Source organism: Capra hircus, chromosome 2 (assembly GCF_001704415.2).
Source record: "Capra hircus breed San Clemente chromosome 2, ASM170441v1, whole genome shotgun sequence".
NCBI lineage: Eukaryota > Metazoa > Chordata > Mammalia > Artiodactyla > Bovidae > Capra > Capra hircus.
In genome coordinates this window covers 97,365,426-97,382,268 of record NC_030809.1, presented here as the reverse complement: position 1 = coordinate 97,382,268, position 16,843 = coordinate 97,365,426, and the positions used below count along the sequence as shown (strand labels likewise).

The window sequence follows — 16,843 nt, the reverse complement described above, 5'->3', positions numbered from 1 at the left end:
TGTAATTTTTTGATTATGAGCTCATGTTTTGAGAATCATATCTGGAGGAAACTTTTTTTAAATATAAATTTATTTATTTTAATTGGAAGTTAATTACTTTACAATATTGTATTGGTTTTGCCATACAAATATCATATATAGAGGATATAATATAATACAATATAATATAATATATATATATCATATCATATCATATATAGAGGAAACTTTTGAGGCCTATTTTAAAATATATTCCTCCAGAGGAGATTTATATTAGCTTCTGCCAGGTATCTGGAGGTGCTACCAGCTGAAATCTATTCAGTGTTTTGATTAGGTTTTTTTTTTTGCCAACATATAGCATGAATTCTGGCTCTAAGTATGCCTATACAGATGCACACTTATGGTGAGAATCTCTTTAAGAGATGTTTTTTTTTCCTGCTCTACTGAAAGTGAAGATTGAGACAAACAAATAGATGAATATAGACCCAGTGTCTCTCTGCAGAACATTTCCTATTTAGTTTCATTTTCAGTGTAATACCATTCATTTAACTGATTTATACTAGGATCTCTGACCTGACCTTTTGTGATTTCAGGAACCATGTTTTATCGCCTGATAAACTAAGCACTTAACTACCAAGGACTAGGAGATGCCTCCAGGGTAAATGGACTTCCTAGTGCTCAGATATCTCTTTGGATCTGAATTTTATTTTTGGTTGCTGAGTAATTCATTTATTTCCCTACCAGGTTAATCATATAATAGAAAAAAATTTTCATTTGTATTTTATTCAGCATTTTTTGTGTATGCTGTACTAAGAAGGGCTTCTGTGGACATCTAAAGTGTAACTTGGCAGAAGTGGAAATTCCATGATGGTTTATTTTTGAAATGATGCTGGCGTAATTATCTATCCATCTGGAAGACGACAGGGCTGTACCACAGTGTCATACCATATACAAAAATAAATTACAGCTTGATTAAATATCTAATTGTGAAACATAAAACAATTTAAATGTCAGAGGAAAATTTAGGGAGAAAAAAGATTTTTATGACTTTACAGTATGGAAGCTGTTTTAGATAAGACAGGAAATCCAACTGTTATAAAAGGAAAAGACATAATTGACTACATGGAAACTAAAATAAAAATGAATAATAAAAGATAACATAAGTGAAACTAAAGATAAATGAAATATGGTATAGAAATATTTGTATTATATATGACTAGAAAAAAAGGTAACTATTTAAAAAGTAATGAGCCTCTGTGTGTGTGTGTGTGTGTGTGTGTGTGTGTGTGTGTCCATGTACATGGCAAGAGAAGGAGTGAAAAGAGGGAGGAAAGAGTGTTAAATGAAAAAAATGGGCAAAAAACACATTTTACAGAAATTTTATAGAAGAAAATATTCAAAGTGGTCAAGTATTAAAAAGATGATCACATACTGAAAAAATAAATGTTGGGGAGAGGCAAACTGTAGTAACATACCATTTTTTCCCATCCATTGGATTGGTAAAAGTTAAAGGAGGATGTTTTCAACTAAAAGTGTCAGACACTTAGATAATATCTTAACCAATGAGGGAGTTCACAGCCTCAACATGATAAGAAATCTGAAATAGGTTCTTTCTTTGATTTGTTAACATACAGACTCAACAATGTCAACAGCCTACGTTCAGTTTTCTTTTCCTGAGAGTCAGTGAACATCATCGTTGTTTACAGTATTATTATCTAACTTTCTGATACTCTTATTTGGAAAGCTTTTTCCTCCTGCATATCTGCTTTTTCTAGCAAGGGAAATGTTGGGTTTTGCTACTAGCAATCTCAAGATTCAGAGAAAAGTGAAAAAACACGAGTGGCTCAATTTGAGTCGTCTAATAGAAACTGCCATGTTTAGCAGAAATATCAAAGGTCTCTTTCCTTACTACCAGTTTGAAATGGATGTAAATTCATCTCCTTCTAACCCCAGGGAGGAGGCTTAGATTTATTACTAAGCAGAACGGGGGTGGGGGGGGGCGGAAACCAAAAACAAAGATAAAACAACTTTAAAAGAAACCCAAAACCTTATTTTTAGAAAGGTGCAGACATAGCCTAGCCATCACAGAGATTTTACACCTGAGTTTCCATTGCCTGAGTGGTACTCTCCAGAAGAAAAGCTTAAAAAAAAAAAAAAAAAATTTGACCCAGATTAATAGTGTCCCCAGTGGCCTGCCAGAAGAAAGTTCAGACTCTCTGGAGAGAGGTAATTTAATATTAGGTCTCAGAGAGACACACACAAACACTTTTGCAAGGACATGAGGAGTACATAGTGAAGAACAAGCACTCCAAGTTCACAGGGTTTCAAAATGACATGAGCATGAGCCAGCGGAAGAGGGCACAAGGTTTCATATGTTGGAGTTATCAGACAATAATCATAGAGCACCCATTCTTCTAAGTTTAAAGAAGCAAAAGGAACATTTAAAACATTTCTTAGAGAATAGGAAATTGTAAAAATATAATGGACTAGTAGATTTGAACAATAAAAGAAGAAAACTTTTTAATATTAAAAATACAGTAACAAAAATTAGAAAATTAATGTATAGGTTTAACAACAATTGGTACAACAGCAACTGAAGAGAGAATTAGGGATCTGAAATACAGGTCAAAAGAAACTATTTTGTATGCAGTAATATAGAGAATACAAAATAGAAAATATGGAAGAGAGGATGATAATTAGAGGAAAGTATGAGAAGGTTTGATATGTGCTTTGATATACATATATGTGATATATGTGCATTAATATACAATGCATATATTAAATAAAAATGTTGACATTTCTATTAGTAGCAGGTAAAATTATATTACTAGAGTTAAAAAAGATCCCTTTTTAATGTCTAAAGTTTCAATATATGAGAAATTCTTAATAAAGTAAAATTTTTGTGTGCTTAAGAATATGGTCTCAGAAATAGAGAAAATATTTACAGATGTATAAGGAAAAATAGAGAAGTCCATGATCTCAGAAGGGGATTTTAATATACCATTGTTAAAAAAAACAGTGAGACTACATGAGGCTGAAAACAACATGATTTATGAACAACCTAACTTTTAGAAAATTATAACAGAAATTATAATAGTCTTATGACATATCTGTAAGGAACATTTCAAAGCCCAAGAGGTTCTACCACAAAATTCCACTAAATTTCCAGGAATAGATAATTGTGTAATTATTACACAAACTCCTCCAAACCGTGCACAAAGAGGAAACACTCCTTAACCCATTCTGTGCATAACTTTGATATCAAAACCCTACAAAGACAGTATGAAAAAAGAAACAGCAAGTCATTCTCATCCATGAACATTATATGCAAATACCCCAGGCTTCCCTGGTGTCTCAGACAGTAAAGAATCCACCTGCAATGTGGGAGACCTGGGTTCGATCCTTGGGTTGGGAAGATTCCCTGGAGAATGACATGGCAACCCACACCAGTATTCTTGCTGGAGAATCCCCATGGACAGAGGAGGCTGGCGGGCTATGGTCCATGGGGTCTCAAAGAGTCGGACAGGACTGAGCGACTAACAGCACAACACATGCAAATATCCCGACTTTAACCTGTAACAATACAGGAAAAGGGATTCTGGGAAAAACAATACAAGGACAGAGAAGTGATTATTCCCCAAATCAGGATAATGATACCCTGGGGGATGGGAAAGGATCTGATCATGTGAGTTATCTCTTGAGTGGGGAACAGGGAAGGGATAATGGGGCCAGAGATGTATGGGGATTTATAATTCTATGTTGTATGTATATATTATATGCACTTTTCTGTGTATTTGTTATATTTCACAACAAAAGAGCAAAACATCAAGTTTCAAAGTAACTTTTGACAATGGGTGAATTTACAAAACTTAGGCATTTTCTTAACATATGGAGTTGATATTGGAGAACTACCAGGTTAAGGACATTATTCAGTTCTTTCCTTATAAATTTTTATGCTGTCTGTTTTGCTGCACATGTGTTCTTTTTCTAATGGAAAAAAATCGAATGGCTCAAAGTTTACGAAGGCTATTAAGTATTTCAAAGACATCTAGTTTCCTCCAATACCCATTTAGTAGCAGAACCTAGACTTAGATGGGTGTGCGGCTGTCTAACTAACTGACAGTATTTTGAGCTACTCTTAATGGTAAGTGTGGCCATATGACTAAGTTCTGGCTAAGTTGTGGCAGCGTTTTGGAGAACTTCTGAAAAGACTCATTTATAATACAACTGACACCTTATTATGCCATCTTCCATCATGCTGCCTGGAGGTAAATGGTAAAATATAGGAGCTTGCTTGTACCATGAGGATAATGACTACACCACAGGAATGGAAGTGGGAGATAATAGGAGCCTGACCAAAAACTTCATGGAGCCAACCTGCTAGCATTGGACTCTTGTTATTTAGTCTCTAAGTCATGTCTGATTATTTTGTGACCCCAAGAACTGTAGCCCGCTATGCTCCCCAGTCCATGGCATTCTCCAGGCAAGAATACTGGAGTGGGCAGCCATTCCCTTCTCTAGGGAATCTTCCCACCCAGGAATTGAACCTGTGTCTCCTGCCTTGCAGGTGGGTTTGCTTACTGATGAGCCACCAGGGAGGCCCAAACATTGAACTACCCATCTTCAAATTTTTTTTATGTGAAAGAGAAAGGGAAACTTCTGTATAGTTTCCTCTGTCGTTACTAGCTAAACCCAGTTTTAATGAATATAGAAACAGCAAAACAAGTCATCCAGAGTTCTACCTACTTATGGGTTGTATTTGACCTACAGACAGCTTTCATTTGATGTATGTAGTTTCTGGGGGAAAAGTGAATTTCTTTATAATGTTAAACATTGAGTCATAATATAAAAATATAGATACCTGGCTTATCTTGGGGCTTCCCTGATAGCTCAGTTGGTAAAGAATCCACCTGCAATGCAAGAGACTCTGGTTCAATTCCTGGTTTGGGAAGATCCGCTGGAGAAAGGATAGGCTACCCACTCCAGTATTCTTGGGCTTTCCTTGTGGCTCAGCTGGTAAAGAATCTGCCTGCAATGCATGAGACCTGGGTACGATCCCTGGGTTGGGAAGATCCCTTGGAGAAAGGAAAGGTTACCCACTCCAGTATTCTGGCCTAGAGAATTCCATGGACTAAAAATCAGAAGATTTGGCATCCTTGAAGTCTCCCTCTTGGTATCAGATGGCTGAAGCAGAAATGACTGACTTCCATATTGGGCATGAGCTTTCCTTGTTCATTCATTCACTCATTCAGTCCTTATTGAGCTTATATCCTGGTAACCTTGGGCTTCCCTGGTGGCTCAGATGGTAAAGAATCTGCCGGCAATGAGAGAGACATTGGTTTGATCCCAGGGTTGGGAAGATTCCCTGGAAGAGAGCATGGCAACCCACTCCAGTATTCTTGCCTGGAGAATCCCCATGGACAGAGGAGCCTGGAGGGCTACAGTCCATGGGGCTGCAAAGAGTTGGATGAGACTGAGCAACTTTCACTTTCAGAGTTCCTACTTTCAGTAGTTTAATATATTTTCTATTTTAACATAGTCGAGTTATTCTGTTTAATACAATTTTATGTCTGGCTTTCTTTTCTTGTTATTAAAACATGTCTTTTCCTATGTGAAGGAGTCATATTTTGTTGCTTGCTTCTTTTATAGCTGTGTTACATTGTAATTTGTAGCAGAAATGATTTTTGGTAACTGTAGGTGACATCAGAAAGATGCTCAGAGAAACAGTGGTGATGTCAAATAGTATCAAGAGCGCATTAAAACTGTCATCAAAATTCATCCAGGATAAGGTCAGGAAACCTAGGCGAGAGAAACCTGTTATTTATACTGTTAATTTTTATAAGACTTGCTATTTAGTTTATGCTTGCACTGCTTACCAACCTTCATATGGAAATAGACTATTCAGCAAAGCATTCCAGTTCTGAGTGTCTTTGTTCCTCTGTTGCTACCAAAACATACAGTGCTTTAAAGGGTAAGTGTAATAAGAATTTCTGATTTTTCCTTTTGGAGTTCAGTACACTATTTTAACACTATTGTATTTTTGACTAATTTAAATAATTAGTTTCAATCCAGAAAATATGTGCACAACTTTAAAATGTGAGTACTTTCTTAACCTCAGTACAGTTTTCACCTTCCTGTTCTCAGTTGTGTAAAGAAAAAAAGAACAATTTGTTATTTATATAACCTAGGGTGGATGGACAACGCATATTGATTAGGTGCATGTCTAAATTAGACTTATTGAAACCAAACTGAAGGATTGCATTTAAAGGAAGATAAAGGGCCAAAACATTAGAATTGAATTTATCAAAAATTAATAAGTTTAAAGCATGTTATAATTATAAAATTTTGCGGACTCAGATACCAAGTATTATTCTTTGGGGAGTTGAAAAGTCTCCTTATTTCAATTCCTTTAAAGAAACCCATTGATGTCTCTGTCATGGTTTTCTATTTTAAACGTAAATTCATAGCTCTAGGCAGTGTAAGGTGGCAGGACATGCTGAGAAATACTCATGGGACCCCTTGTGGAATTGTTCTGCCATCACATCAACAAATCCGTTTGTAGCTCATTCTCTGAGGACTCACCCACACCTGACAGGTGTGCCAGACAGGCATATTTTTTTCCCTATGAACTGAAAGATGCTATAATTTTTGCATTTTGGAAAGCATCTGAAATGTAAGCATACAAAAAGTCAAACTTGTGCTCCAAGAGATTAATATAGGAAGCATTTCTTGTCTCAAGGAACAAGTACACTGATTTTAATTATGAAATTTGTTCACAGGGATATAATAGGAAATTGAAAGTGAAATTTATAAGCAATCCTAAATTGAGGATTTTACACTATATAAGCCATACTCTTCTCAATTATGTAAATACTATTACCTGTTTATTGAAATACTTTTGCGGGTCATTATAACATACAGATATTGTACTGACTGAAAATATCATTATCTCAATGTCACTCCTTTCAAGTGAACAAGCTGCCCCATGTGAATGTGTTATGTGTTCAGTTCAGTCGACAGTCGTATCCGACTTGGCGACCCCACAACCACAGCACACCAGGCCTCCCTGACCATCATCAACTCCCAGAGTTTACCCAAACTCACGTTCATTGAGTCGGTGATGCCATCTAACCGTCTCATCCTCTGTCGTCCCCTTCCCCTCCTGCCTTTGTGTTATCTGTAGGAGTAATTATATTAGCTGGAACTTTAAGGCAGAGAAGTGTAACTTTTCCTTCACCATCAATATTTTAACTGCTTTCTCTGAACAATGCTCTCAGCTATGAGATTGGGTGCTGTTTCCAAGGAACTTTCATTTTTTCTTATGGAAAAGATGGACTAATTAAAAAAAAAACCTAACATATTCCTTGAGTAATTACTATCTAATTTCTTTATAGAAATGTATCATTGAAGAATAAAGTGAAAGTAAAAGTGAAGTCTTAGTTGCTCAGTTGTGTCTGACATTTTGTGACCCCATGGACTGTAGCCTGCCAGGTTCCTCTGTCCAAGGAATTCTCCAGGCAAGAACACTGGAGTGGGTCGCCATTTCCTTCTCCAGGGGATCTTCCTGACCCAGGGATCAAACTCAGTCTCAATCATTGCAGACAGGTTCTTTACTGCCTGAGCCACGAGGGAAGCCTCATTTAAGAGTACTCAGTTCAGTTCAGTTCAGTTCAGTTACTCAGTTGTGTCTGACTCTTTGTGACCCCATGGACTGCAGCACGCCAGGCTTCCCTGTCCATAACCAGCTCCCAGAGCTTTCCCAAACTCATGTCCATTGAGTTGGTGATGCCATCCAACCATCTTATCCTCTGTCATTCCATCTCCTCCTGCCTTCAATCTTTCCCAGCATCAGAGTCTTTTTCAGTGAGTCAGTTCTTTGCATCAGGTGGCCAAAGCACTGGAATTTCAGCTTCAGCATCAGTCCTTCCAATGAATATTCAGGACTGATTTCCCTTTAGGGTTGACTCGTTTGATCTTCTTGCAGTCCAAAGGATTCTCAAGAGTCTTCTCCAACACCACAGTTCAAAAGCATCAATTCTTCAACACTCAGCATTCTTTATAATCCAACTCTCACATCCATACGTGACTACTGGAAAAACCATAGTTTTGACTAGAATAGAATAGACTAGAATAGTAGTATAATACATGCTACTATATATAAAATAGATAATCAATAAGGATCTACTATATTAACACAGGGAACTCTACTCAATACTCTGTAATAACCTATAATGGAAAAAGAATCTGAAAAAAAGATGGATATATGAATATATAACTAAATCACTTTTCTCTACACCTGAAACTAACTTTGTAAATCAAACTTTGAACAAAACTTTGTAAATCAAATACATTCTAATATAAAATGAATAAATAAAAGACTATGTGTTTTGATGACAGATTAATAAACTAATCCTGGTACATGTCCTGAAATGAAGAAAAACTGTGAAACCAATTTTAATTTTTCTACATTGTATTAGTCTCACCTCTGCTTGAGTCAAAGGTCTTCCTACCCCTGATGCCAAAGATTATATTCTTCATTCTTCAGTCTAATATTCCTATTTCCTTAAAATATAAAGTAATTATTATTCTTAAATTCAGGTGCTGGTGGACAAAAGAAGATTTGAAGCTTCTCAGTGTTCCTCCCAGAAACCAGGAGGACAAGGAGAACTAGCCAGGAAATATTTTAATGTGTGGAGCTCCCTGTCTGTTCCACACTCATGAAATCCGGCCACATACGTAGAACATGTATGCAGATAGCCATTTACAGATTGAGCACCGAATGATGGAATGGCCCCGTCAATACCTCATCTGATTTGGTCAAAAGGCAGAAATAATTCTCCTATTATTTCTGTCACTGTTAGGGTTCAGTTGAATGTCTAGAGCAGAAAATATTCTGCCACTGTTCACCTACTCGAGGTTCACATTAATCAGAAACAACCTGTTTGACATGACTATTCTCTCTGTGAAGAAGGGGGACCATATAATGCCCCCTCTAGTGGAGCATATTGGAAGGATCTAACCAAATTAACTTTTTTTTTTTTTTCCAAATTAACTTCTAATTGGACTTTTCCTGATAACATTTATAAGGGTCACTGTGAAGGTGATGGTGGTGGTGGAGGGACCCTGTAATCGGGAGTAAAAAATTACATCGACGTGTCAGACAAATAAAACCAGCATTTGCGATGTAATTCCTTCGACCCATTCTTCTTCCCATGTGTGTACTTCACGCATATAAGTTTAGTTACATATTCTTTATATCAGACTGATTCATCATGAATGGAACTCTTCATTATGATCTTTTTATCCCCCATATCTCTTGCTCCTATAAAGTTTTCTCCATAGTTTTGCCTGCAGACCTGGCCTGCCCTGCTGCAGTCCATAGCGTCACGAAGAGTCAGACATGACTTGGTTGACTGAGTGACAACAAAGTTGTTTTGGAATTGCACCCTGGATGGGTCATGTATCCTTTGTAGATTTTAAACTACACAAAGATATGGAGTCTGCCCAACTTCCTGCCTCCAACCCCAGAGTTGTTCTCAGAGGAATATTATACAATACACACCAATCCTTTTGGTTCCAGGTTTTGAACCAATGTAGTAAAGCAACAAGAAATAAATTAGACATGTACTTTCATTACAATCAAGCAAATGTTTGAAATAATGCTACCCATATTTAAAGGAGCTTTGAAATGGCAGGTAAAGTAGGTTAATCATGAAGATTTGAGAAATTTCTCATTTCTTAACATGTCATTCTGTTTTTGACAAAAGAAATGCCTGTTGAGCTAATTAACAAGGTAGCTTTGAATATCTTTAATGTATTTCTTTTTTCTGTTTCAGTTGCAATTATTTCTATAGTTTCCCCCCAGAAATGTGTGAACTAAACAAAAAGCTCTTTAATTGAATTCAAAGGTCAAAGAAGTTTATAGGGTAGATAGACGGACAGTACATCACCATGTCATTTATATGTTCCTGGTGGCATTTCTTCTGGTGCCAGGATAGAAACAGACCCATCAGGAGGCATCCCAGCAACACTGTCTTTTTGGTTATTTATTCTGAGAACATTTCAAAGCCACAAGCTTGGAGAAAGAAATGCTTCTCTTTTGTGGGGGAGTTGGTGGTAGTTGGGAGGCAGTCGAAGGTTTGATATTTATATTAATACATTCATGGATTCAACCTTGCAATAATAGCATCTTTTCACTTGAGGAAAAATTTAATGAAAGGAAGAAGAGCAGTTTTAATGATAAATTACTCTATGGTTTCTTTAGGGATGTTTTGGACCCTTTTAAATTGATGTAGCTGCTTGCTATAGCAACTTTTGGGAAGGAAGCACTAACCTTGAAATGGTTCATAAAAATTCACATTGTCTGGATGAAGGCCTCTGTTTTCTTTGCGCGAATGTGTTTTTAAACAGCTGTCCAGTCCGTACATATCTTTTCAGTCTCTGTATCTTCATTTTCTATACATCTCTCCATTGTAATATCTTAGTTTCTATTCAGTTGAATGTCATTCACATACAGTTAAGAAATATACCTTTAAGTTGAACATAAATATAATACAGACTTTTGTGCCGTGGTCAATACGAGTTATTTGAAGCAATTGATCAAGTCCACATCTCTGCCTAGTTCTAAGGCATCTCCTCCTCATAGCATGTACTAAGGAAATGCAAATTAATTGATGTGAAGGTCACATAAATCTCATACACATTGATGATTTTTCATACTTTTCATAAACAGAAAAGGTCAGCAGGGGAGGAAACACAGAGCCCATCCTCACATTTTGTCATTTTTTTCTTTTAATCTTGAGGAGTTTGTTTCCCTAAAGCCAGAAATAGGAGATGGTGAGGAGGTCATGAAAGCTGTCCTGGGAGAAGCTGAGGTGTCTAAACTGGCTCTGAACTTCATCTGAGCATTGGTGACCACCACTGCTTTCACCATCACCAGTCTCACTCTTTTTTTTTTCTCTAGGGAATTTGTAAATTCACAAAGATTAAAAAATGTCTCCTTTCTTTCCTTCTTCCTTCCTCCCTTCCTCCTTCCTTCCTTTCTTCTCTTTTTCCTCCTTTGTTTTTTTCTTTTTCCCTTTGGTCTTTGTTCTTTAGTTGCTAAATCGTGTTCAACTCCTTGTGACCCCATGGACTGCAACCTGCCAGGCTCCTCTGTCCATGGAATTTTCCAGATGAGAATAGCGGAGTCGGTTATCATTTCCTTCTCCGTTTTTGGTGTTATTTAGCTTCTTACAGGGGCTTCCTAGGTGGCTCAGTGGGCAAAGAATCTGCCTGGAATGCAGGAGACATCAGAGACACCAGTTTGATTCCTGGTGTCCAGGAAAATCTCTTGAAGGAGGGCATGGCATGGAGTAGGTACTCCAGTATTCTTACCTGGAGAATCCCATGGACAGAGGGTCTCGGAGGGCTACAGTCCACGGGGTTATGAAGAGTTGGACATGACTGAATCGACTGAGCACGTCCAAACACACCTTCTTACAATCTTTTGACTTCTGCACGATTCCCTCTAGCTGTGCGGAATCTCCCACCTAATGCATGCCCTTCTTCCTGCCCTATCTGTGCTTCCTTCCCCTGCTCTGTCTTGGTTTAATGTATTGCAGAACTTATATAGCAGAGACTTTTGTAAGCTAAGCACTCCTCCATCTGGGCTAGTACCTGTCTCTATCTTCCCATCTTCTTCTATTTAATTTACTAGAGAGTGAAATAACTAGAATTAGCAATGCAGCACTCCCAGAACTCACTTTTGGTATTAATATATACCCCACCATGGAGCTATTATTCCGTGGAGAAATCATCTCAGTTGACATGGCCTGAGAAATTAGAAATTGTCATCAAATAGGAGTTCTCCTATGATCAAGACTGTAAAACCTGCTAGAAAAATTAATAGGCTCATCCAAGATAACTTACCAAAATGTATTCTTACCATGAATTTTTCTACCATGACTCTTTCTACCATGACTCATTGGGTGTAGACTACAGTTTTCTTCATTTGTCCCTTGTAGCGATTACAATCAGCATTTGGTTTAGAAGATAGTTTTACAGATGTTTGCCTTAAAAATTGCTCAGTGCTTAGGGAGCTTTCTGGATGGTGTTGCTAGCCTTTTTCTAGCCAAGTCATCTCTTTTTCTTACTAACTCATATCAGTAAATTTGTTCACAAAAGTAGAAACATTGCCCATCTGTAATAAACATCCCTGAGTGCAGTACCCATCACCAGAGAAGAGCACTTTTATAGATATTGTGCTATTTTCAGGCTTGCTGACCTTTTGCCTCTTTATTGGTTGCTATAGTGATGATCTGAGCTCTGCTTAATAGAGCTTTACTAAAATGAAAGCAATCAATAAGCTTTTTAACTATAATGTTTATATTGATAGTTCCTAGTAACATGTATCAAAATAAAATTTATCCATATAAATGTATCCAATAGTGGAATTTTATTTTTTAAAATCATGTGTCAGTACATGTTTATGTAAATTGCAAATTATTAAGTGCATTCTGTGGCTTTCTTAGAATTCTTGAACTACTTCTGTGAGGACATAAAAATATGGATGCAACTTGAAATGTAGATTTGAAAGACTATTTTGAAGTGGACAATAAGACTTTTTCATAACAGCAAATTTTGAAGTTTCTTATTCTAAAGAGTTTCTAAACTCTTTTTTTATTTTTATTTTAACCTTGTCCTAAGAACATTCAAGGCCAAGCTGTCCTTCTATGCACCTGTACAACTTCTAATGATTTCAGAGGAACCCTGTGACACTCACAATGGTTTGATCTGCCAAAATTCACCTGGCAAAGTAAATAGAAGAGCATGAAATATGTTTCCAAAGCTCACTTAACAGTTTTAAATCTTTTATTCATTAGTAGTAGATAGACTACTATTTTTAGGATTATAGTGAAACTTTTGTGAACACATTTTTGAGGATTTTGATGGTTTTTCCTTTAGAATTAAATAATATTTATTTTTGAATTATGTTCTCATATTCTGATTAACATGTTGTAAGTGAAATTCAAGTACATTTAATATAATAAGCTCTCTTGGATTGTCATTGCAAAGAAGAAAGTCTGAGAAATGACTTAGTTCTTCCTCTCATGAAGAACTAGCATATGTGCTTTGGAAGGAATTGGATAATAAGTAAATGAATATATGATGTTCCAGATAGTGATAAGATTCAGGAAGTTAAATAAATCAGGAAAAAGGTATAGAGAATAAACAAGCAATAAGAAGGAGATGCTATTTTAGAGTTGTCAGCCAAAACCATCATCTTCTGCCTCAATTATTGCATCAGGTTTCTAATTGGGCTGTATGTATTCTCCAGGTAAGCATCTTTACAGCAAACATTTTTGCAGCAAACAGTTTTTGTCATATAACTAATTGGCCTTAAGGTAATTTTGCTGTAGAAGATGAAATAACTGGTTGACACTTTGGTGTGATAGTTTAGTTTCATTTCTCCATTGATGGAGTGCCCCCATTTTTATATTAGATGAATGTTAGCTGTCATACTGGTCTATAGAGAGATAAGTAGATGGTCATCTTAAAACATTGGATGACAACAATTATTGAAATGTGAAATAAGAGAAGGTAAAGCCAAATTGTGTACAATACTAGAAAATGATAACGTTGGTTTTCAAATCCTTCGGTGACTTGAAGGTGCAGAGTTGAACCTACATTTTCCATGCAACTTTGGGATGTCTGTCAGTGGACATGGACTATCAACATGTGACTTATCTATCAACATGTGATAGTTTGCAAGAACAAACAACAACATAGAGGCTTTCACAAAGCAATACAAAACTCAGTTACAAATATACACCCTAGTATTTGGAGACTGATACCTCTCTTTCTCTTCTTTTTTAAATTTCTTACTGTTTTTTGGCTGTGGTGGGTCTTTGTTGCTGCATGTGGGCTTTCTCTTAGTCGCCGCGAGCAGGGGCTATTCTCCAGTTGCGGTGCATGGCCTTCTCATTGTGGTTTCTCTTGTTGCAGAGCACAGGCTCTAGGGTGCACAGGCTTGAGTAGCTGCAGCACATGGGATCAGTAGTTGTGGTTTCCTGGCTCTAGAGGGCTGGCTCAGTAGTTGTTGCACAGGGGCTTAGTTGCTCCACGGAACATGCGATCTTCCTGGATCAGGGATTGAACTAGTGTCCCTTGCATTGCAAGGCAGACTCTTAACCATTGGACTATCAGGGAAGCCCTGGTACCTCTCTTAAGGAAGGAATACATTTTAGTGAAAAAGTGTTACACTAAACGAGGAGATGAATCGGCAAGCCTATATATATATATATATATGTAAAATACTATGAACAAAAGACTTGGAAGACAAGTTCTTAGGTACAACTCACTAAATAAAATTATTTATGCAGTACACACCATGAACCTTTGCACATTTTAAATATATTCAAATATTTTATATTTAACTATAAAATATTTAAAACTGTATTATTCATTTTCACATTTCATTTTTTTTTTAATGTTTATTTATTTATTTTTTGGCGACACCAAACAGAATATGGGATCTTAGTTCTCCAGCCAGGGATTAAACCCATTAAACACTGGAAGTACGGAGTCTTAACCACTGGATGGCCAGGGAAGTCCCTCATTGTTTCCTTTTTAATGTCACCCTTTTATTTTTTGTTATTTTATCTTTTACAGCAAAACTGCCTTGTGGCCAACTGGTTATTCAGCAAAAATATTTGTGGCAAAAATGCTTACACTGAAAATACCAGACACGTTGTAACTGGTTTCTTAGCTTTTACTTTCATGCCCCTAGCGTCTGTTCATACAGCAGCCACTCAGTATATATTAGATACTATCTTTTGTCTGTTCAAAAGTCTGCGACAGCTTCTACTTGGAATAAAATTCAGAGTCCTTTCAGCCTGCAAGAGCCCACATGATCCTTCTCTCTTTGACCTCACTGACCCCATATCCTTTCACCTTTCTCCTTATTTACTGTGCTCCAGGCAAAGATTATTCCTGAACTGTGCCCAGTAGGTCTCTGCCTCAGGGCTCCTTGTTACACCTGATTTCCTTCTGCTGAGAATAGGCTTCCTGGAGCTACTTCCCTTATTGCTCCCTGATACCTCCCCGCAGTGGCCTTATGTGACCATCTGTCTATAAGGAGCATCCCACCATCAGTCTGTGTCTGCTCGACTTTATTTTCTTCGACTTAAGATCTCTTGCTTTTGTATCACATTTCCATCTGTGGGTGAAGTCGCTCAGTCATATCTGACTCTTTGCGACCCCATGGACTGTAGCCTATCAGGCTCCTCCGTCCATGGGATTTTCCAGGCAAGAGTGCTGGAGTGGATTACCATTATCTTCTCTAGGGGATCTTCCCGAGCCAGGAATCGAACCCGGGTCTCCCACATTGCAGGCAGACCCTTTACCGTCTGAGCCACCAGGGAAGCCCTTGCTTTTGTATCACGTTTCCATCCGTGGGTATGTGAGCATAAAGCACCACAGAGCAAGCATTTGGGCTATCACTCACTACCCTATCTCCAGCACCTGGAATAGTGGCAACGTGTTGTAAGAGCTCAGTGATCATTTGTGGCAAAAAGGAACAAACATGCCTTAAGGATGGATGACTGAAACATGGGGAGAAAATAGTCATGAAATGTTAAATGGTTTGGAAGCTTTAAAAAGGATCCCAGGTGCTAGTGCTTTCCACGATCCTGATACTGTCTCCCACTGTCACCTGACAGAACCTAACCGCAGTTGCGTCCTAACCTCGACTCTCTTTCCCCACCTTTGCTTTTTACCACAGAAACTCTTTACCAACTAGCATGATTGAATATTGTGTAGCTGCACATTATAGATGTGAATTTTTGGTGACTGTATTTCCAGTTATAAAATACTTAACATGAATTGACTTATGGTCATGTTCTTTCTTTTCTTAATTAAAGCATCACCAAATGCCCCAAAGCTTGGACCCATGGAGCTGACCATTGTTATTACTGTGCCAGTTTTCCTCCTGTCCGTAGCTTCAGTGCTGACAGTATGGGCATGCCAAGCTCGACAGTGCACCTACAGAAAGAAAAAGAGATCGAATGTGGAGGAGCCCCTCTCTGAATGCAATCTGGTAAATGCTGGGAAAACTCTAAAAGATCTGATTTACGATGTGACTGCCTCTGGATCTGGCTCTGGTATGTGCCTGTTGTTCATTTTTTCAGTAAGAAAAACTCTTATTTAAAAATAAATCCCTTTTTTTTCTTAAATTTTTTTATTGTGGTAAAAGTCACATAATATACAGCACACTATTTTAACTATATTTAAGTGTAGAGTTCAGCGGCGCTAAAGACATTCACATTGTTGTACAACTCTCACCATCTTCCCATCTTCTGAAATGTTCACCTTCCTAAGCTGAAGCTATGTCCCCATTAACCACTAACTCTCCATCCCCTCCCCCGTCTCTCCCGCCTATCCCCCATCCCCTGGCATCTACCTATGTACTTTCTGACTCTATGACTTTGAGTCTTCTAGGTACCTCACTTTTTAACAAAAAAGGGGCCCAAATATTATTAATTCCACTGTTTAAAATACTTGAAATGGTACATGGTAAATTCTGGCATAGAAACTTCTTTCAGGATTTGATGAAGAGTAAAAACTGTCCTGGCCTAAAGAATTAAATCTTCTCAGTTGCTTTTTGTGCCTTTAGGTATTCAGATTCTCATTTTCACATGCTTTCAGAATTTATTTCTGAAGACAGGAGTTTCTTTTCTCAGCCCTCTGCCACTTTCTGGTTAGCAATAATAGTTGTTGCTGTCTTGGTCATGTTTCGGGGGCACAAAAGTGTTATAGGGCTTAAGCATTGAATTCTGGGGAAAAGATATTAGTTATGCAAAGTAGTGTTCTTTGCTTGTGATTA

The 16,843-nt window shown here is 37.5% G+C and overlaps 1 protein-coding gene across 1 annotated transcript in view; it reads left to right on the top strand.

The window, feature by feature from the left end:
- Window positions 1–16,843, top strand: part of ACVR1C (activin A receptor type 1C) — a 55,307-nt gene that overhangs the window by 8,827 nt on the left and 29,637 nt on the right. The window contains exon 2 of the mRNA XM_005676114.3: window positions 15,882–16,121. Within this exon, the coding sequence (XP_005676171.1) occupies window positions 15,882–16,121 (240 nt within the window). The remainder of the gene's footprint in view (window positions 1–15,881; window positions 16,122–16,843) is intronic.